This window comes from Cryptomeria japonica, chromosome 5 (assembly GCF_030272615.1).
Source record: "Cryptomeria japonica chromosome 5, Sugi_1.0, whole genome shotgun sequence".
In the NCBI taxonomy this organism is placed as follows: Eukaryota; Viridiplantae; Streptophyta; class Pinopsida; order Cupressales; family Cupressaceae; genus Cryptomeria; species Cryptomeria japonica.
This window is the reverse complement of record NC_081409.1, coordinates 108215435-108237560: the sequence shown is the minus strand read 5'-3', so window position 1 is coordinate 108237560 and position 22126 is coordinate 108215435. Positions and strand designations below refer to the sequence as shown.

General features: G+C 36.7%; 1 protein-coding gene across 2 annotated transcripts in view; it reads left to right on the top strand.

Annotated features, from left to right (window-relative positions):
• Positions 1–22126, top strand: part of LOC131067217 (uncharacterized) — a 154934-nt gene that overhangs the window by 68179 nt on the left and 64629 nt on the right. For both annotated transcript variants that reach the window (XM_058002182.2, XM_058002176.2), the window contains exon 5: positions 13087–13176. In XM_058002182.2, coding sequence (XP_057858165.1) covers positions 13087–13176 — 90 coding nt within the window. The remainder of the gene's footprint in view (positions 1–13086; positions 13177–22126) is intronic.

Genomic DNA, 22126 nt, shown 5'->3' with positions numbered 1-22126 from the left:
TAAATACATTAAGATTAATATAGTGATAACATCAACATAATCTCATGTTGTATTGTTAAATGACATAGGAATAATAACTATTAGTGTTGATTAATTATTATCAAATCAACCTGATCAAAGTGTTCCTCCCATACAATAACATCATTTATAAAAGAATTGATATAACAAGGGTAACAATATTATTATTAGCACCATTTATTGTACTTAATTATTAAATCATATTTATCTAATGTCCCAAATATGTATAAATAAATACATAATAAATACACAAAAATCTAGGGCATTACATGGAGATCACTCGTATATTAATTTTCTTTATCCTCCAAGGCCAAGCCTGTCAACCTGGCTTTCCTACAGTATTTAATATTGCCACTTAATTTTCTAATCAGTTAAATAAAAAATATGTTATGGGATAAAATTCTTACATAACAATTCTTTGAATTTATCCCTCTTAATTACAACTGACTTCATGTTTTTAGAAGATGCTATCAGATTAGAGCATGTCCTTCCATTTTGAGACATTCAAAAGAAATCTTTTGCCTGCCACTAACATTATGCACACTAAAATAAATCTTCATTTGTTTTATCTAGTTACGTTGCAATTCAACATTTTATTATCCTTCAAAAGGTTTACTATCCCCTTTTGTTTCAAATTTGCAAGGAAATTTATAGCTTTTATGTTAGGTTTTGGAGGTTGCTCCTCTTCACTTATGAATTCTTATTTTCAATTTCATGGGTTTTCTCCACCTATCCCAAATTTCTTGGCTAAAGCACAAATCACCATATCCATGGATGCTTGGTTTACAGCTATGAGATCTAGTTCTCCGGTAACCATATCTTGGGACTTCATCACTCTTTTCTTCACTATCTTCTGCTGTTTCTCTTATTGTTTGATTTCACGCATCTGTAACATTGCTGGATTGCAAGGTAGCAACTCTTTTTCCTTATTTGATCTTTTCCCTGTCATACAAATCAATCCATGACTATCTACCGTATTCGGGAGATAATTTTGAATAAGCTGTAATACCAATATATTTTGTGAATTCTTGAAGGCACTTGGGAGAATTTGCAAAATCACAAACTTGTACCCTGAGTCCATTTCAAATGACAGTTTTGAATTATTTAAGAATGCTTAAGAGACTTATAATTTGTGCATAAAAATTTATGATCAGCAATGAAAAGCAAGTACTTACAGCTATGTTTCAGTTGCATAAGAAGTTATGAACAGCAATGAAAAACAAGTACTTGCAGCCACTCTCTTGACAATATTTTTTGATAACTGGGGGAATTGGCAGCCAAGCAACCTGGATCAGCAAGGCCTGAACACTTATTGCACGAACACAACGATCAATAGGGTGAGCCTCTATAACCCTAAGGATAACACTAGGATGCCCCCAATCCTGCCCTACAGGGTTAATGGGATTTGGGTGGGAAAACTGCCACACACCTAGAGTGGGCAGCTGCACTACTAAAGTTAAACCTCGGGAGCTACTCTCTTGGCAATATTGTCTTTATTGTGTTCTACCATTTTACTTACCAATCGATTCTACTTCTTTGTAGAAATCACTGGCTTGCAAAACAGCAACTTGTTTTACTTGTTTGATTTTGTCATTATCGTACAAATCATTCACAACTATCCACAATATCCACAAGGTTATCTTGAATAAGCTCTAATGCCAACATGACTTACAACTTTCAAGTACACTTGTAGAATTTGCAAAATCACAAACTTGTTTTTTTACTTGGATTCACTAAAAATAACATTTTTAGAATGCTTAGAAACTTAGAATTAGTGCAACATGTTGTAGGAAACATCAGCAGTACTTGGAGCATTCTTTTGACTGTAAGTATAGGGTAATGGACACGAACAATTTTACCCTTTTCAATTTGGGGAAAATCATTTGGAAATGTCAATAGTACAAATTCCTTGATTTATCTTTAGCCAAATGATAGATTTCAAAAAGTGTATCAGAAGAATTACAACAATTACACTCTTTTGTTTGCTCTCACAATTCAACTCTCTGCGGCTTGCTTTCACCTGCAACTAACTATGACACTTAGTCACTCCTAACTCTCATGCCTTGCAATTGAATTTTGGTTCATTTTTAATGCGCAGGAAGCGTTTTTCTGTGTACTAAAGGATTCCCAAATGTTGCAATTCTAAAGAGACATCACCATTCTGTCTTTACACTGCCTGTACAACATTGAGCAAGGCTGTCACTTTAAGTAAACCGGCAATCACACAACTGCAACTACCTTGGCATTTATGGAATTGGAAGTTGTAGAAGTGCTTCTGCAGTTATTGGTGGCTAGCTATGCAATCATTTCTATAGGAACTGGCAATTCTGAAACTGATACTACAAATACTGGTAGTTACAGAACCACTCTGGTGAGAACTAGCAGTTACCAAACCATACAAGATATACTTCTCTTAGAGCTCTGTTGCTGACTGATTCTGGTTGATAGATGGAGGAGTGTTTAGTTTCACTGATCCTTCTGTTTCTTATAACTGCATGAAAAATAATGCAAACTTGATTTTCATAACCAGTTCTGAACAGAATATTATCATAGTAACTCTTATCCTGTAAATATTGAACCTTTCCTAGTAATTTTGGATGATTCAGGGAAATCCCAAACTTGGACTTCATTTTTCTCGTCAATCAACTTCATTTATATATGAAGGTTATTCTATGTGTGTGTATATATATATATGATAGACGGTATGGCATTTTTTCCCCAGGTATAGATACATGTTCTTTTATATATGTGTGTGTGTGTATACATATGTGTAGACACACACACACACGCACACACACACACATATGTATGTGCATATACACACTCACATATGTATGTGCATATACACACACACACATATGTATATACATACACGCCCCCCCCACACACACATATATATGTATGTGTATATATGTACATATGTATATTAAATATATATATGCGTGTATATATATGTGTGTATATATACACACACACACGCGTTTGTGTGTGTACATATGTATATATATGTGTATACACACACATATACAATAATGCTTAATATAACTATAATTTATATAATTGTATAAATTAGAAAAATAATGCTCATAATTGCCAATAAACAAACCACTTCATAATTTGCAAAAATGAAAATACATAAATTCATGATTCATTGATTTGTCAAATGTCAATACCAAATGAAAATTACTATTATTTCCTTTTTATTGCCAATGTTTTCATTTTGGCTGATTTACTAGTTTTGGTACGGATCTTGGATCAGGTTCATGGATTTGGCAATTTTTCTTTTTGGGTTGGGTTTGTCCATACAAAAAAAATGTAAAACTTTTATATATATATATATATTTGTAGCCTAAAAGTAGGAATTAAGTTTACAATACCACTGAACATTATATAATCAACTAAATCATAGTAAACTCTAATGTCATTTAAAACATAAATGATAAATATTATAAAATTTTCATTGTTCAAACTTCAAATTCAATATTAAAATAATAAAATAAAGTTCAAAAATTAATTTTCAGCATTGTATGAATTTTCTAAATCATCTTGTAGTGGACACCCTAGAATGCCCAAAAACTAACCCCACTGTTGATAGGAATTTAGTCAAACAGTTTGCAGCCAACTCCTTATTCCTCCGTTTAATGTTTCAATGTTTTTTTTGTTTTTAAGTCTTTGCACAGGTATGAAACCACATAACATGAACTAAAAAGAATTTACAATAATAGGCAAGCTGGAAATTGAACTACTGCTGTTATAATATTATTTCCAGAATTAACAAAAATCAAATACATAGCAGGTTATTTTCAACTCACTAAATACTCCAGCATTTTGACATAATGTTCCAACCAAAGTTTCTAATTCTGCTGCTACAGTAACATGAATAGTGCTGCATGAATAGTGCCACGTGAATAGTGCCAGGTGAATAGTACCCGCGTGAATAGTGCCAGGTGAATAGTACCCGCTTGAATAGTGTCGCGTGAATAGTACCTGCGTGAATAGTGTCGCGTGAATAGTACTCGCGTGAATAGTGTCGCGGCCTGTAGCTGGAAATGCAACCAAATAATGCTGCTGCTTGTAGCTGGAAAAGCACCCAATCTGCCTGTAAATGAAGCTAATAGCAAAGGATTCCAAAGGCCAAACCCCAAGGGAATGACATCTAGAATGTCACAAGAGAGGATAGACGTCCTCTAATGCCAAGAACGGATCTGCAACTCACACACCAAATTCTTTTCATATTCCACCTGCCCAATGAAGCCACAAAAGCTCCCTTTTATTCTTTCTCCAAGGGTCGACCCAACTCACTCAAGCAATGTGGGATAAAACATGTTCAATATAAAACATATTAAAATATTCACTTATGTCTCCCTTGGTTGCCCCTTTGATTTACACATATCTCCATAAAATAAATATTAAAGTAACACTTTAATATTTTACAATTAAATTAAATGTTACTTTAATAAAACTTCAGGCATTAAAATATATTAGCAATCGGACTCCGAATAGCGTGAGTGATAGCTCGTCGGAAAGCTCTCGCCAAGGAGTATCAAATCCAATCACCAAAACTAGCCCCCGTTGTGTCCTGCTGACTTACTAAAAATAGTAAGTATGCCTGAAACTAAGTAAATCAACTTCGTTTTGGCCCAAACTGGAAATGACTAGGCCAAAACACTCCAGGATCCCTTTAAACCCTTCGTTAGCCCTCGGGACCATGTAGAGCTAGGCTAACGCACATATACTTGGTCAATCTGCTAGAGTGGGGACATTACAGTCCGCCCCCCTTGAAATTGCTTGTCCTCAAGCAATCTCAGTCCAGCCTGCTGTATCACCTGCTCATTCTCCCATGTAGCATCTTCCTCCGGCAGGTCTCTCCATCTGACCAAATACTCCTTCACTATCCTGTTTTTGAGTTTCCTCTCTCTGGTGTCCAGAATAGCCTCAGGTACTAACACGAGCTTCCCCTCCTCATCCAAAGGAGGTAAATCTGCAGAAGGTACTACACTCTGACCAATAGCTTTCTTAAGCCTAGACACATGAAATACATTGTGCACCCGACTGCCCTCTGGAAGCTCAAGCTCATAGGCGACTTCGCCCACTTTGCGAATCACCCTGTAGGGACCATAAAATCTAGGCTTCAACTTTTCAGCTCCGCTCTTCTTGAGTGATGACTGTCTATATGGTTGTAGCCTCAAGTAAACCATATCCCCTACCTCGAAACTGCGCTCTATTCAGTGCTGATCAGCGTACAATTTCTGTTGATTCTGGGCCTACTGTATATTCTCCTTGAGCACTTTCAGGATGTCTTGACTATCCTGCAATAAGTTTTTGGCTTTGGGCACTCTGCTGTCCCCCAAAACTAAATCCATGAAGCTAGGTGCATCATAACCATAGAGTGCCATGAAAGGAGTCATCTTGATGGACATATGATAAGTGGTGTTATAACAATACTCTCCCATATGCAACCATCTGACCCAAGCTTTTTGTTGTGCAGTTACATAGTTCGTCAAATATCCCTCCACCCATTTATTCACAATCTCTGTTTGCCCATCTGTCTGCGGATGATAACTAGTGCTAGGTGTAAGATCTGTACCACACAACCTAAACAACTCCTGCCAAAAAACACTCATAAACTTACTATCCCGATTACTGACAATGAATCTGGGCAACCCATGTAACCTGAATATCTCTCTAAAGAAAAGATCTGCCACCTGTGCTGCTGTGTAAATGGACGGAATAGCAAAGAAGTGAGCGAACTTCGTCAAGCGGTCCACCACCACATAGATGCAATCCCTTCCCTGCACTCGTGGTAACCCAGTGATGAAGTCCATCGAAATACTTTCCCATTTCCTATCAGGAATGGGCAAGGGCTGTAATAAACCTGCAGGAAATGTGTGCTCTCCCTTATTCTGTTGACAAACCGCACACTCCCTGACATACCTCTGAACATCATCCTTGAGCCCTCTCCATGAGAACCGCTCTCGGATCTGCCTGTAGGTCTTGAAGATCCCTGGATGCCCAGCTGTGGGTGCATCATGAAATGCCTTTAGTATCACCTCTCTCAAATGTGATGACGGAATCAAATAAACCCTGTCTTGAACTCTGATCAATCCATCTATCACCTCATAGCGATCATCCTGTATAGTACCTGAAATCAATCCAGAAGCCCAAGCATCTCCGACATACTCTGCTATAATCTGATCTCTCCAATCTCCTGAAATCTCTGCCAGAGCACATAAGTGAGGTCTCCGAGATAAGGCATCAGCCACCACGTTTTTCTTACCTTTGACAAACTCTATGTCAAAGTCATAAGCCTGCAATTTAGTAACCCATTTTTGTTGCCGGTCATTAAGATCACGCTGGCTCATGAAATATTTTATGCTATTGTGATCAGTTTTGATCACAAACCGTCCGCCTACTAAGTATGATCGGAATTTGGCCAATGCATGCATTATGGCCAACATCTCCCTGTCATAGATAGAATAGCTCCTCTCAACACCTCGGAGCTTCCTACTCTCGAATGCAATGGGATGTTTCTCCTGCATCAATACTGCCCCTATCCCATCACCTGAGGCATCACACTGAAGTTCAAATGGCTTCGTGAAATCTGGTAGAGCTAAAACCGGACAAGATGACATCACTTGTTTGAAGTGGTCAAAACATCGCTGCGCTGCTTCTGTCCATACGAAGGCTCCCTTTTTAGTGAGGTCTGTCAAAGGTGCTGCAGTCTGTGAAAACCCCTTAACAAACCTCCTGTAAAACCCGCATAAACCAAAGAACCCCTTAAGTTGTGTGAGGTTCGTGGGAGTAGGCCAATCTACTATAGCTCTAATCTTTTCAGGGTCTACTCGAACTCCATCTGCACTAATAATATGCCCAAGGTATAGTAATTCTGTCATACCAAACTCACACTTAGACTCCTTGGCATATAAAGACTCTCTCTCTAGGATAGATAATACCTCCTCCAAATGCTGTGAATGTTCCTCCCAGGTCTTACTGAAGACCAAGATGTCATCAAAGAAGATCAAGACAAATCTCCTCAACTGCTCCCTGAATACCTGGTTCATACAACTCTGAAATGTAGCGGGTGCATTGGTTAGTCCAAATGGCATAACCATAAACTCAAAGTGGCCATAGTGACATCGGAAGGCTGTTTTCTCAATGTCCTCTGCTCTCATCCTGATCTGATGGTATCCGGATCGCAAATCAATTTTGGTGAAGAAGCATGCCCCATGCAACTCATCAATCAACTCATCAATCCTAGGAATGGGATACCTGTTTTTAATTGTTTTCTTATTCAGTGCCCTGTAATCGATGCACATGCGCATTGTCCCATCCTTCTTCTTTACCAAAACTACAGCTGAAGCAAAGGGGCTTTTGCTAGGGCTGATGTGCCCCATTTCCAACAACTCCTTAATTGCCTTCTCTATCTCATCTTTATGTTTCTTAGGATGACGATAGGGAGTGATCATCACTGGTTTGGCTCCCTCCTCGAGCTTAATAACATGCTCTGCACCCCTGTCAGGAGGAACCCCGTGAGGAATATCACTGAATACCTTGGCATGCCTGTCAAGAATCTCCTGTATATCTGATGGATGACTCTTCACCCGAGGCTCCGGTGAAGTTGGCATAACTAAGCACTCTGTTGCCCACTCTATGTCATTATGTCGAAAAAGTCTCTCCATTCTCTTCAAAGAGACTACCCTGCAACTCCCATCTGAAAGTCCCCTGAGAACAACAGTCCTACCCTCATGCTGAAACCTCATTTCCAACTTCGCTAGGTTGAAAGTGAACTCAACCAGCGATGCCATCCATGTCATACCGAGGATGACGTCGTAATCTCCCATGTCCACAACGTAGAAATCATCCTCCAACTCATAGCCATCTCCAAATCTAATGTGAAGATTTGAAACCTTCTGAGTACATAATAGCTTTTGGCCATTAGCCACCATGACCCTAAAACCATCATGCTCCTCTGTCTGTAAACCTCTCCTGGCTACCAACTGTGTATCTATAAAGTTATGTGTAGCCCCAGTGTCAATGAGAGATATCACTTTCTGCCCCTGGATAGTACCCCTGACCTTAAATGTGATTGCCTTTTGGGCCCCTGTCAAGCGTGCCAACGATCTATCATCCTTAGGAATGCTGCTCTCCTCTATCATGTTACCCTCATCTGAATCGGAGTGTTGATCCTCCCCCTCTGACTCTGACTCCTCTGCTGAAAAATACTCCATTTGATTTGCCTTAGCCTTGAGAGGGCATTTATGAGATAAGTCCCAAGGCTCTCTACACTGGAAGCACAATTTCTTCTTTCGAAGTTCATTCAAGGTTTCACTGTCTAGTCCTTTTGATCCTTCTTTGGGTTTGTTATACTCTTTCTGAAATGGTTTTTTGTCTTTATCCTTGTGGTAGGAAGAATCTGTTGAATGGTATTTTCCTTTGTATACCGAAGGGGCTAAATCTCGTGCCTTTTTAGTTGCTTCTGCTAAGATGAGTGGATCATGTCCCTTCACCCAACCACGTAATGGATCAGCAAGCCCATCACAAAATAACACCACCAATCTCCTAGGAGAGATATCAGTAACAAGTACAGACAAACGCTGAAACTCGACGATGTAAGCATCCACTGACCCTGACTGTTTTAACTGTGCTAGCTCCTTGAAATGTAACTCGGGATCCCTAGTGTCAAATCTCTCAATCAATCTTTCTGTGAATTCCTCATAGGATGTAATCTGATTATGCCCCAGAGTCACCATGCCATGATGCCACCATTCATGCGCAACGCCGTCCAAATGCATAGCCGCATACTTGATAGCCTCATCCTCAGGCATAGGATTTAGCTGCAAGTATGTATCTACCTTTTGCACCCAAGCTCGTGCAGTCATCTTCCCTGAAGCATCATAATAAGGCAAGGAAAGTTTTCCAACTTTCTTCCTCAGCTCAAAATTCTGATTCCTCCCTCCTGCTCTAGGCATATGTCTCATCCTCAAGTCCATATAATCTCTGAGGGAAATATCTGCCTGAAACTCGAGTCCACTGGCCTCCCAGTCCCTCCTGAACTGACCCTGTAACTCAGTAATCTACGGTTCGTTCACTGGTTGAACCGGATCCCTAGGTGGAAAGGTGGGTAGAAGAGGTCTCGAGCTTGCTGTTCGAGCTGGGTGTGCAATGTGTCTAAAGTTATCCGCCTCAATTCCATTGTTGCCATGTCCATTATTACCATTAATGTTATTCTCAGGGCCATTGTTGTTGCCTCGGCCTCCATTATTATCATTGCCCCTATTGTTATCGTTTCCCCCATTGTTATTGTTTCCATTGTTGGCCTCACCTGGATTAATATTAACGCCCATCTGTCTAGCCATAAGCTGCAACATCATGTCCATTCGCTTATTCTGCTCCTGCTGCATACGCTGCCCTTGCTCTAACGTACCCAGCAACTGTCTGAACATTACCTCCCCCTGATCTGGAACGATATTCCTCTCATCTCGGTCACCCATACTGCTGTCCTGATCGAAGAATATTTCCTCTATGTCTGTATGACTGGATTCTATGTCCACCTGCACGGATGAACTAGACTGCTCACTCTGACTATCCGGATTTCTATTTTGTCTGGCCCTGGTATTGCGAAAATTATAATGCCCCTGTCGCATGCTCAATCATACATTCTGGACCTGTTTTATTTCTGCAATATGTTTTGGTGAAAGTTTCCCACAAGATGGCAAAATCTTCTGTTCTGATACCACTGTAGTGGACACCCTAGAATGCCCAAAAACTAACCCCACTGCTGATAGGAATTTAGTCAAACAGTTTGTAGCCAACTCCTTATTCCTCCGTTTAATGTTTCAATGTTTTTTTTGTTTTTAAGTCTTTGCACAGGTATGAAACCACATAACATGAACTAAAAAGAATTTACAATAATAGGCAAGCTGGAAATTGAACTACTGCTGTTATAATATTATTTCCAGAATTAACAAAAATCAAATACATAGCAGGTTATTTTCAACTCACTAAATACTCTAGCATTTTGACATAATGTTCCAACCAAAGTTTCTAATTCTGCTGCTACAATAACATGAATAGTGCTGCATGAATAGTGCCGCGTGAATAGTGCCAGGTGAATAGTACCCGCTTGAATAGTGTTGCGTGAATAGTACCCACGTGAATAGTGTCGCATGAATAGTACCCGCGTGAATAGTGTCGCGGCCTGTAGCTGGAAATGCAACCAAATAATGCTGCTGCTTGTAGCTGGAAAAGCACCCAATCTGCCTGTAAATGAAGCTGATAGCAAAGGATTCCAAAGGCCAAACCCCAAGGGAATGACGTCTAGAATGTCACAAGAGAGGATAGACGTCCTCTAATGCCAAGAACGGATCTGCAACTCACACACCAAATTCTTCTCATATTCCACCTGCCCAATGAAGCCACAAAAGCTCCCTTTTATTCTTTCTCCAAGGGTCGACCCAACTCACTCAAGCAATGTGGGATAAAACATGTTCAATATAAAACATATTAAAATATTCACTTATGTCTGCCTTGGTTGCCCCTTTGATTTACACATATCTCCATAAAATAAATATTAAAGTAACACTTTAATATTTTACAATTAAATTAAATGTTACTTTAATAAAACTTCAGGCATTAAAATATATTAGCAATCGGACTCCGAATAGCGTGAGTGATAGCTCGTCGGAAAGCTCTCGCCAAGGAGTATCAAATCCAATCACCAAAACTAGCCCCCGTTGTGTCCTGCTGACTTACTAAAAATAGTAAGTATGCCTGAAACTAAGTAAATCAACTTCGTTTTGGCCCAAACTGGAAATGACTAGGCCAAAACACTCCAGGATCCCTTTAAACCCTTCGTTAGCCCTCGGGACCATGTAGAGCTAGGCTAACGCACATATACTTGGTCAATCTGCTAGAGTGGGGACATTACACATCTACATTATCATCATCGTCGACATTGTTCAAACTTCAAATTCAATATTAAAATAATAATATAAAGTTCAAAAATTAATTTTCAGCATTGTATGAATTTTCTAAATCATCTACATTATCATCATCGTCGACATAAGATGATATAGGAATATGTGAAGAACCACGAGTAGTGCCACTGCCACTCCCACTAAAAGTGTGCTCACTTTTTGACTCCTCAAGTGCAATAATTTAAGTCAATTTGCCCTAGCTACATATCCCACAATTTCGTTGGGGTTTTGGGGCAATGCCCCTAGTGGGGTTGAGTAGTGCTCCTTGTTTACTCTTGTAGGGTAATATTATTAATATACAGAATAAATGGAAATATCACTTATAGAACATGACAATGCAAGTACAATAGAGTTCCAGAAAGATAGATCATTCATTTCAGTATGTAATGTGTACCATAACACAACAAAATGAGTACATAAATACTATCCCGCAGTTGGTTAAGATTACCTACTGTCAGTATCTGTCAAGTGACAAGTACTCATTGGGGACAAAAACCACAATTACATAACTTAGCAAACTAAGTACTACATAATTTGACTGTCGGCTAATCAACATCTATTTATAAACAACTTAGTATAATCTGCTGACTACATCAGCCCCTGGAATCAGTGCGGCATCTGGCAACTGTCGTTGGTGATCGCTAGAAAATCATAAATTCATAATACATAACTTAGCCAACTAACTACTACATACTTAAGACTGTCGGCTAACCAACATTTATTTATAAACAACTTGGCATAATCTGCTGACTATACTCCTTGCCCAAATGAAGACCTAAACCACAAAAACCTTCATGGTGCACGCAATTTTCACAATTTATAAAAAAGGCAAAGTCAAAGGTGGAAAAATAAAAAAAACCAAAAAAATCAAAATGGATGGATTCATTTGGGTTCCCTCAGATCCTTCTTGGGTTGGCCCGGGTTCATCTGGGACAAACGCAACCCCATTCTATCTGTATTCATAGTTAGACTGGACTGGATGACACAAATCCCTCTGGTCTGCAGGCAGATCGGATAATATAGCATTTTGGCATGCTATGTCTATAATAATGATTGACATGCTATATCTATAATAATTATCTTACTGGTATATTATTGATTTTGAGCAAGCATTTGAGAACATTCCTTCAGTAAATAGCTGTTGTAAATTGTAATTACAAAATTAAGTGTCAATTAATCCATCATTTAAGCCATCACTCTTGTAAATTCTTGACTGTACATTGAATTTTTGTAAATTCCTGTCTTGTAAATGTTATTTTGTTTTTTAAAAAACAAAGCGTTTTCCCATGGGTCATGCTTGATTTCATCTATGGTTTGCCTTGGGCAGCCTGGGTACCCTGTGGGTCCTCCTTGTAAAATCTTGGCTTTACATTAAAATTTTGTAAATTCCTGTCTTTTAAATGTTCTCCTGTTTAAAAAAAACATGTTTTGCTGTGGATCTTGCCTAGGTTCAGGACCCATAGGGTACTTGGGGAAACCCTGGATGAACCCTAGGCTGTCATGGCCTAGAACTGGAAACCAGGACTGAACCAACTGGGTACGGGGATCTATACTGCAGGACACATATAACATAGAGTTTATTTATTTTAAATTGTAATTGAAAATTTCAAGCAAAATTTGATAAAGTTGAAGGTGACACAAAGTTAATTGAAAATTTGAGTCTCTTTGAAGTTCGAACTGATAACTCACATTTTATTACCTTGCCATACTTTGTTACTGATCAAATTTGTCTTTTCCAATTCCACGCATCTTTCTATCTGCTGTGTTCAATGTGTTTTTTGTGAATGATGAATATCTTAAAAGCTGCATCATTATATTCTATGAAACTTGTTAGGATTAAAAGAAAATGGAACGAAATAATCTTTATTCTTCGATCATGGCCTGATGGGAATTAGTTTTGCTAATATTATGGCCACTGAATTAAGCATAATTCACAATTTATTGATTTTGCAATTTGGCTATCAAGGCATTCATGAATAAATGGACAAGGGCAATTTTCTTATTCTCAACATTGCTGAATTTTTGAATGGAATGTTAGGTAACTCTTTTTCTCCTTGATATGAACTTAACATCTTTTGTATGTGGAATCCAGTATATAAAGCACATTGCTTATGCTCTTGCTAAGAATGGATGGAAGATGGTTGTTGTCAATCATCGAGGACTAGGGGGCACTTCCGTTAATGTAAGTTTTTGGTTACACTGTCATTCAATTAGTTGCTAGATTTGATCAAACATGCAATCATGTGGATATGTTATTTTTGCTTACAGTCGTAGCTTTTCCATTATCACCAAAATTGATGATTTATTGCTTTCTTAGAGAAAAAATATGATTGCTTGAATGTGTTAATGCATGGTAGCTACGGTAAGATAAATGATTGAATGAGAGATAAATGAAGTCTCTCATTCAATCATTTATCCTATCGATTAAACCATTAAGAAAAACTTCAAGCTATTCTATTTGATGATTATTCCTCATCGATAACCATGGCATATTGGTAATCAACGATAGTTATCTAATTAATCGTCTATCCCGATCTATATCAGATTTGTTCTCAACAAGTGATTATTATATTACTATCGGGTGGCATAGTAATGCACCGATCAATGATTAATGACTATAACCATTAGTTAAGTGATTGGTGTTGGTTAACATAGACACCGATTCACTTCGGTTACTTTGCTATACCAAACGCCATCACTAATAACGATTGGCATATCGGTTAACATGTTAATATGTTACGTATGTCCCGATTAATATCGGGTTGGCAAATATGTCATATGTTATGTGATCATCGATTAATATCGGGTTGGCAAATATGTTATGTGTTATGTGATCACCGATTAATATTGGGCTGACAAATATGTTTAACACCGGTTGATATTATATACCAAAGGGTGCGATCAAGTAGTGTCTTGATCGGTCATGTCCATAAGACATGACCGGTCAAGGTACTGCTTGATCCTCCCCTCTCATATATATATATATATCATATGGCATTTGAGAAAGAGGATATCGAAATCAATAAATACTCCTCTTACCTGCCATAACAAGGAAGATAGTCAGAATTATAATTGAGATTAAATACATAGATATATAAAGAATAGATATATACAGAATGGGCCAATAAAGGCTTTAAAAACCAGTGATTTTAAAGTTCATATATTTTGGAAAGATTGTGATATTGGGAAATTAGCAAGGGTGCAATATCCGTTATTGGGAAATCTTTATTTTTACTCATTTTGTAAATTTCCCTTTGCCTTGATTTTCCCAATTTTTGCTTTATGGGACCCTTGCTTATTTTTTCTCCATCATAAAATCTGGTAAAATTTTTTCTTGATAAAAGATCTTTGGGGTGCGTAGTTTGAGTTATTAGGAAGGAAATTTATCTCAACTCTATAGGGTTTCATCAAAATCCTGAGGTTCAAGTCATTCTCAGATAAAATTTTGGCATTAATCAAGAAGTAGGTTTATTACTTGAAACCATATGACTATTTTAAATTTTCATATACTAAAACTGTTGTTAAAGGCATAGAGTGTCCTTTATAATGTAAATCTTAGTTGTCTTATAGATTTATCAGTTTATCATCAGTTTTTGTGTGTAAAAAGTAAATGCCTGAATGTAGTATTCATTTAATATCTTTGAAACAGTAAGAAAATGTGCACATCGAGAGTGTCAAGAGGGAATGAGAATTTGAATTTTAAATAGAGTTTTCTGGGCTTATATGTATGAGCCCTTTTGCTCATAAAACATTCGTCCTAAGCTCTAACTAGGCCATTAGCCACTTTTTGTGGAACACATACTGAGAACCCAGTAGTTTTTGGTTACATCATCATTTGCTTGCTTGCTAGATTTTATCAAACATGCAATTATGCGCAGATGTTATTTTGGTTCACGATCTTAGCTTTTCCATTATTGCCAAAATTGTTGATTTATTGCATTGCTAGAGAAAAAGTCTGATTGTTTGAATGGCCAGAAAAGGCTTTGAAACTCCAGTGATTTTAAAGTTGTAAAGATTGGTGTCATGCCCCATCCTTTATTATCATATTTTTTTCCAACATAAATATAGCAATTAAAATTGTTTATTTATTAATTTAATATTTAATTTATTCATTATGTACAAATGAAATGAATGTAACAATTACTATTAATTAATTAATATTTGTTTGATATTATTATTAATTAATTTAATATTTATTAAATGATGATATTTATGAAATGTTTTGATAAAATAAATTCATGGCTCACTTATCTCCAAAGAGGCCCCACGTAATCCCAAAGAAAAGTCAGCCTCCTTTGAATAGTGGCGACTCTTCCTTGAGTCACCACCCTCCCTTACTCCTATAAAGCATCGAAAGGGAGGATAGGAAAGGGAGTGGGGGGAACAGAAGAAAATAAAAAGAAATCACGGAAGAAGAAAGGAAATAAGCGAATCATTTTGCATTCACGTCAGGAATAAGAAAGGGAAAAGAATATCAGATCGGCAGTAATGGAAAAGAATCATTTTCAACAATTGCCAAAGACTCATACAAGAAGCGATCTGTTCATTAGAAACAGTCAGACAAAAGAATAGATTGTCTTAAGCAAGCCCCATTCAAGGAGAAGGTGCGATCTTAAGGAGAAATTAACAAATTTCTAAAAGGGTGCTATTTGATTATGGTTGGCACAGTTTTTCAAGATGTGTGATTTATTATATGTAAAGATGATAATAGTTTTCAAAAGATGTAAGTAAAGATAATAAAAAAAATGGTGCGATTTAAATTAGTAAGAATTAAAACAGTTTTTAATTCAATATGATGTCTCTTATGAAAGGGTAAGTTTGGAGGGGTAAGTTTTCTCCCTTTGTAAAACAATGCAACTCTTGGATTCAGTGGTATAAGTAAAGGTAAAAATGGATGCAAGTTTGGAAGAGGAGGGAACAAGGGAAAAAATAAAATAATGGAAGACATAAAGAAAAGAGATGGCTTCTGGGGCCCTCTCTGCAATCTCTCCCCTCTTCTTTAGCATGGCTCACAAATGCAAGAAGGCCAATCGTAAGGGAACTAGGATGATGACAAGATGAAGGCCAACGGTTATAGGACACCTCTCTAGGTACACTACCTCATATGGATGGCATGGGCCACTTAGAGATGGTATATCCACTTTTGGGCCTATGGTAGGGGTTCTCTAGGGTACCTTATTAAGTCACCTTATTCTAGCTTCCCTATGGTTGAATTTCTCCAATAAATTAGAGATATCTTATGATTAAGTTAATGTTCCTCTATTCCATTTCTTGTTTTACTTGGGATTGTGATTTTAGGGCAAAAACTGGAGCATTTATAAATAGGGGACATTACAATTGGGATATTGGGTAAATTAGCAAGGATGCATCCAAATATCCAATAAACTTGAATCTTTGTTTTAATTCATTTTATAAATTTTCCTCTTGCCTCGATTTTCCCAATTTTTGATTTTTCGAAACCTTGCCTATTTTTTCTCCATCATAAATCTGCTTGATAAAAGATGTTTGTGGTGCCTATTTTGAATTATTAGGAAGGGCATTCATGTCAACTTTGTAGGTTTATTTAATAAGTCAATTTGCTAAGGTTGAAGTCATTCTCCATGGATAAATATTTTGGCATACATCAAGAAGTAGGTTTATTTCTTGAAACTATCCAATGATTCTTGCACACTAAAACTATTGCTAAAGGTATGTAGCACTCTTTGAAATGTAAATCTGAGTTGGTTTATAGATTTATTGTTGTATCAATAGTTTTGCTAGGAAAAAATAAATGTCGGAATGCACTTTGCCATATTATCTTTAAAATAGAAAGAAAATGTGCAAATTGAGAGTGTCGAGAGGCAATAAGAATTTGAATTTTAAATAGAGTTTTTTGGGCTTATATGTGTACCCACTTTCTCTCATAAAATATTTATCCAAAGCATTTGGCCATTAGCTAGTTTTAGTGGAGCACATAGTGGGAGCCAAGTAGTTGTGCATGTCTTTTGGCAACTTATAGGGTTATTTGAATTTTGAATTTCAACCATCATTGGTTATTATTTCTTAGAAAACGGTATTAATATAGTAATTAGGGGATGGGGACTGGCAAGACAAAGGGGTGTATCGACACATACAATGAGCACACAATTGTAAAGTATAACATGCTTAAAAATGCTAAAAATTACATCTTAAAGCTCATAAATAGATGTCAACACGAGAAAAGACTAATTACAACTAAAGTTTAAGAGAAGCATAAATTAGGAACAAATTGCTAAAGTCGCAAGTAACCATGAAATGGTCAAATTCTTGATTTTCATCCCAAAACAATTGCTATTTTCAACCCATTTCCCCTAATTTTTTCATGTTTAATTGTGGTTTTTTGGAGTGTAATCATTGTTTTTTTGAGTTAATGCATTAGATGTAGGTTAAGAAACACATTAATATTTCCAGCTAAAAGAATTAGATGTTTTCTGCCATTTTCTATTTTGATGTGGTTTCCAAGCTTTTGATGGCATTGACGTTTAGAATCTCTACTACATTTTTCTAGCCCAAAAAGCAATCAATTCATTTTAGCCACTTTTGGTCAAGTTGATATGAAAAAAGCTATACAAATGAGTTGCAGTAGAGTTTGTAATTGATTATGGTAGTAGTAGGAGTTTCATATCTTAACTATTGCTTGCATATAGAATTTGTATGGATACATCAAGGAAACAAGCTAGACATAATGTGTAGTCCCGTGTATTGGGTTAACCAATAAAATATTCATTTAGATATGCAATTAATGCCCATTTGGTTTGTCATTATGTGCTATGGTCTTGGTAATTATAACTATTATATAACTTAAAACTCCAATTTTAAGCTACGTTATCAGATCCACTTGAAGACCAACTGGATCCAGGTTTAGTTCAAATTAGATGAGTCATCTAGTTTGATGCACTTGTGGATATGTGTAGGATGTGGGAGAGTGAGGTTGGGTTTGTCTCGAATGAACTCAAGAAGGATCTAGGGAAACCCAATAAAACCTAGGGTGAATCCATCCATTTTTCTGCCTTTTACATTGCCTTTTAAAAAATTATGAAAATGGTGTACAACATGAAAGTCCATGTAGTTTTTAAGGTCTTCATTTGGGCTTTATGCTCCAAATGGTGCCCCTTGACCCTTTTGGTGGTACTACCCCCAGATCCTCACAAAGTTGTGGGATATGGAGCTAGAGAAAATTGACTTGGATGTTTCTACTTTCCAACATGTTACACTTGAGTCCGAAAGTGAGCACACTTTTAGTGTGTGTGGCAATGGCATTGCTTGTGGTTCTTCAAATGTTCTCGCATCAATTAATGTCATAGTTACCAGGAGACCCCTCTCCTACCCCAAGAGACCTATCTTGGAGACAAAGACGCATCTCCGAAAATTTCTTGATGCATAGGGTGCTTTTGGCTGCTGCCTCCGAAGTCTCCCGACCAAAAATTGATTTCTCCCACTAGAAAACTTGGGGCAAAATGCAGTAAAAAAGGGGAAAAAGGTAAAGCAAATAAATAAGATAAGCTTGCAGCAAAGCAAAGTCATAGGGAAATAACTAATAAACAAACCATTTTGTAGGAAGACAAAAATCCATGTGTGAAGTTAATAGTGATGAGGTCTACTAACCGTGTAAACTTTTTGAGAGGAGTGATTTCTTGTCATTGTAATAGTCTAAAAAGAAATTGTCTTTACTATTTAGCCAACAATATTGAGTGTGCTCAACACCTATATTACCTTATTTGCACTAAACAATTTAGATTGGCTATGGTATCAGCTGTATAAGCAATTTTAATTTCAATTTTTGTTCAATTTTAAAGTTAATGTTAAACTTTACCATTGTTCTTGTTTTCAAAGTTCTCTATCATGATATTTTTTTGGAAATTATTAAATTACATAAAAAAAATTAGTGTCTCCAAGTACCCCCATCTCCTATTTTTGAAAATTAGTTGCACCAGTATCCAGTCTTTGGTGTCTCCAAGTACCCCCATCTCCTGGTAACCTTGTCTAATATCAATGATGATGTTGGTGTTGATGATTTAGAAAATAATGGCGATGGTAGTGTTGTGGTTCTACAAATGTTATTACATCTATCATATGGTGAGTAAAATAGAACATAAATTATGAAAATCATTAGTTTTGTTCTTATAGCTCCACATCTTGTTCGTGGTAATTTATTTAAATTTGTAATTTGTCTACTGGAATAGATAAACTATCATAATTCTTTAACATATTGATAATGCTTAGGGTTCCAATTAATTTTTTTCTATTATTTTGGAACACTTTATATTTTATCTAATAACCCACTTGACTTCTCATATTAAAAGAATGACAAATAAAAAATTCAATAATTAGATTTTGTTGATACATAATAGCTTCGGTAAGATAAATGATTGAATGGGAGATAAATGAAGTCTCCCATTCAATCATCTATCCCATCGATAGATAATTTTGGATCTCACTGATTATTCCTTTATCTGATATTTATGTTATAATTGCTCTCCTTATTCTGTTACAGCATCTATCAATTATGTTACTCATGCAAACTGATGATTAAATTAAGTGCAAACTATTAAACTGATAAACCGATAATGATCGGGTTTTATTCTAACCCCCCCGATTCATTATCGGGTTACCATTTTAATAGCCACCGAATTTACATAATGATCGGGCTTGATGAATTAAATGGTTATCGGGCTTAATGCATTACCACCGACTAACTAATGTTATTGGGTTAAATGAATTGCTAACCGACTAACTTAAGTTATCAGGCTTAAACCATTTTAATTGCCACCGTATATATTAATCGGGCTTAAACCAAACATTGCCACCGATTAATATTGATCGGGTTTTATCAAACATTGCCACCGATTACCATCGGCCTTGTTATGTTGTATATTGACAACCGAAATGATATCGGTTCATTTGCATATGTTATGGCACCGATTAGCAATCGGTCATGGAGGGACACGACCAAGGGGTATCTTGGTTGGTCATGTCCAAAGGACATGATCGATCAAGGTACCACTTGATCGGTCCCCTCCATGATATATATACACCGATAAAATGTTGTGGAGAGTACATAGAAAATATTAATGCTTTCTCTCCACCAGCAACAAAGAAAAGAAATCAGATTTATTATATTGTGAAATAACATATACTTGAAAAGAAAAATTACATTGAATATAACTTGCTCTTTGAATTGAAATTGAAATACATTTACAGACTTAATTCCGTGCTTTTTCATCACCTACCTTCTACTTAACCAAATGGTTGGCGCCCTTTTCTGATCTGGTCTTTTATCCATTGCCAAACACAAGTTTGGATAGATGGCCTTCACCTACTCACATCTAAATTGTAATTGAAAAATGGAAAATTGTAAGCATCTAGGTATTATTTATAGCTCAATTTTATTTGCCTTCTATATCTCTATGTTTTTGAAATGCCTTTAAATTCCAAAAAAAATAATTTTTTTGCCCCTTTTTTAATATTTTTCCTCATTTTTTAAATTTGAATTTTTCCCAATTTAAAAGAAAAATATTTTACTTATGGTTTAATGATTTTTTCCCCAAAAGATATTTGTTGCTATGGAACTTCAAATAATAGTGGCCTAGAGATGGGAGAAGGAGACAATAATGGGAATGTTATTTTATTCTATAAACATGTTATGGGGATACTAGTAAATTAATCCACCAAATTAATTAGTTAATCGCAAAAGCCTGCTAGAATAAGCTAGAATAAGTGAATAACATTAATTAGCTTGCGACAATATAAACCCCCACCCATCCCCACACATGTGGGTGGGCGGAAAACTATAGTTCCGGGTTGGTGTTTGATCAATTGATTGAAATTGAAAAGAGGGGTCGTTTGTGATAGTAGTTTGAGCTAATATTATATATATATATAGCTCAAGTTTTATAATATGAAAGAACTATATTGTCCAAGGGGTTGAGCTTAGTTGGTTAAAGCATTGAGTTCTCAATGTGGAGACCCAAGTTCAACTCCCATGAGGGACACCTTTGTGTAGAATTCTAAGCTGTGACTCTTGGTCTTCCATTGGTTGTATTTGTCACATTGTTTAAAATTTCTAAGTTGTGACCCTTGGTCTTCCAATTGTTGTTTCTAGTTTGGTGCTCGAAAGGAGCTAGTATTTGTAATAAGTTTGCTCGAAAGGGGCTGGTATTTGTAATAAGTTTGTAACATGGATGCTCGAATGAGCAAAAATAAGCTTTGTGATTCTATGATACTTAATACAAAAAATATGAAAGAACTATATATATATAATATTTCTACATTAATATTTTTTTTTGGTGAGTAGTTTTTTAATATCAATAACAAACAAAAATATGACAATAGTAGGATATTGTTTAGAAATTGCACCATGTGCCCTACACCCAAAATCCAGAAAAAATAGTCTAAATGCTCCTTAAAGAGAAGAGTGTGTAATTATAGTATGTTGAGTAGATTGCTGCCTATAGCAAAATGTAGTAGAATAGCCAAAAGTCTATAAAGTAAACCTAATAGTATAACCATACTAACAAAAGTAGTGAGGGCTCCTCCGTAGCTTTAGTTTCTTCTGCAATAAGATCGAGTTGACAATCCTTCAACTCCATTTTCATGAAATCATTCATCCAGTCCTCCTTGGGGACATATTCCATATCTAGAAAACGCTTGAGAAATTGACAACCCTCTATTGCACAACCACGATGCTCCATAATCAAAGTTCCCTTGAAATTGCCTAGAAATGGGTGCAAGATCACTGGGGTTCCCTGACTAAGGTAGCGTGGAATGCTTGCTGGGCTAGGGATTCCAACTCCTAGTTGAGCTGCCGCAAGCATTGCATCAAGATTGACTAGGAATTCAGGATGAACCACCTTCTGAACCAACATTTGCACTCTCCCCTTCGGCTCACCTAGGTCAAGGAGGGAAGGTACAAATCTAGACAAAATGTTTGTGTTTACGTGGTGACGATCATTTGCAACCAGAAATTCTACTTCCAAAACCATCTTAACAGTCTCCATCATCATCTCGCTAGCGGCCAAGAAGACCACCTTCAGTTGATGGTTAGTGATAAAACTATAAAAAGCCATTTGTCTTCAAGGGATAAGCAAGCAAATTGGGTTATCCATCTTAGAGCC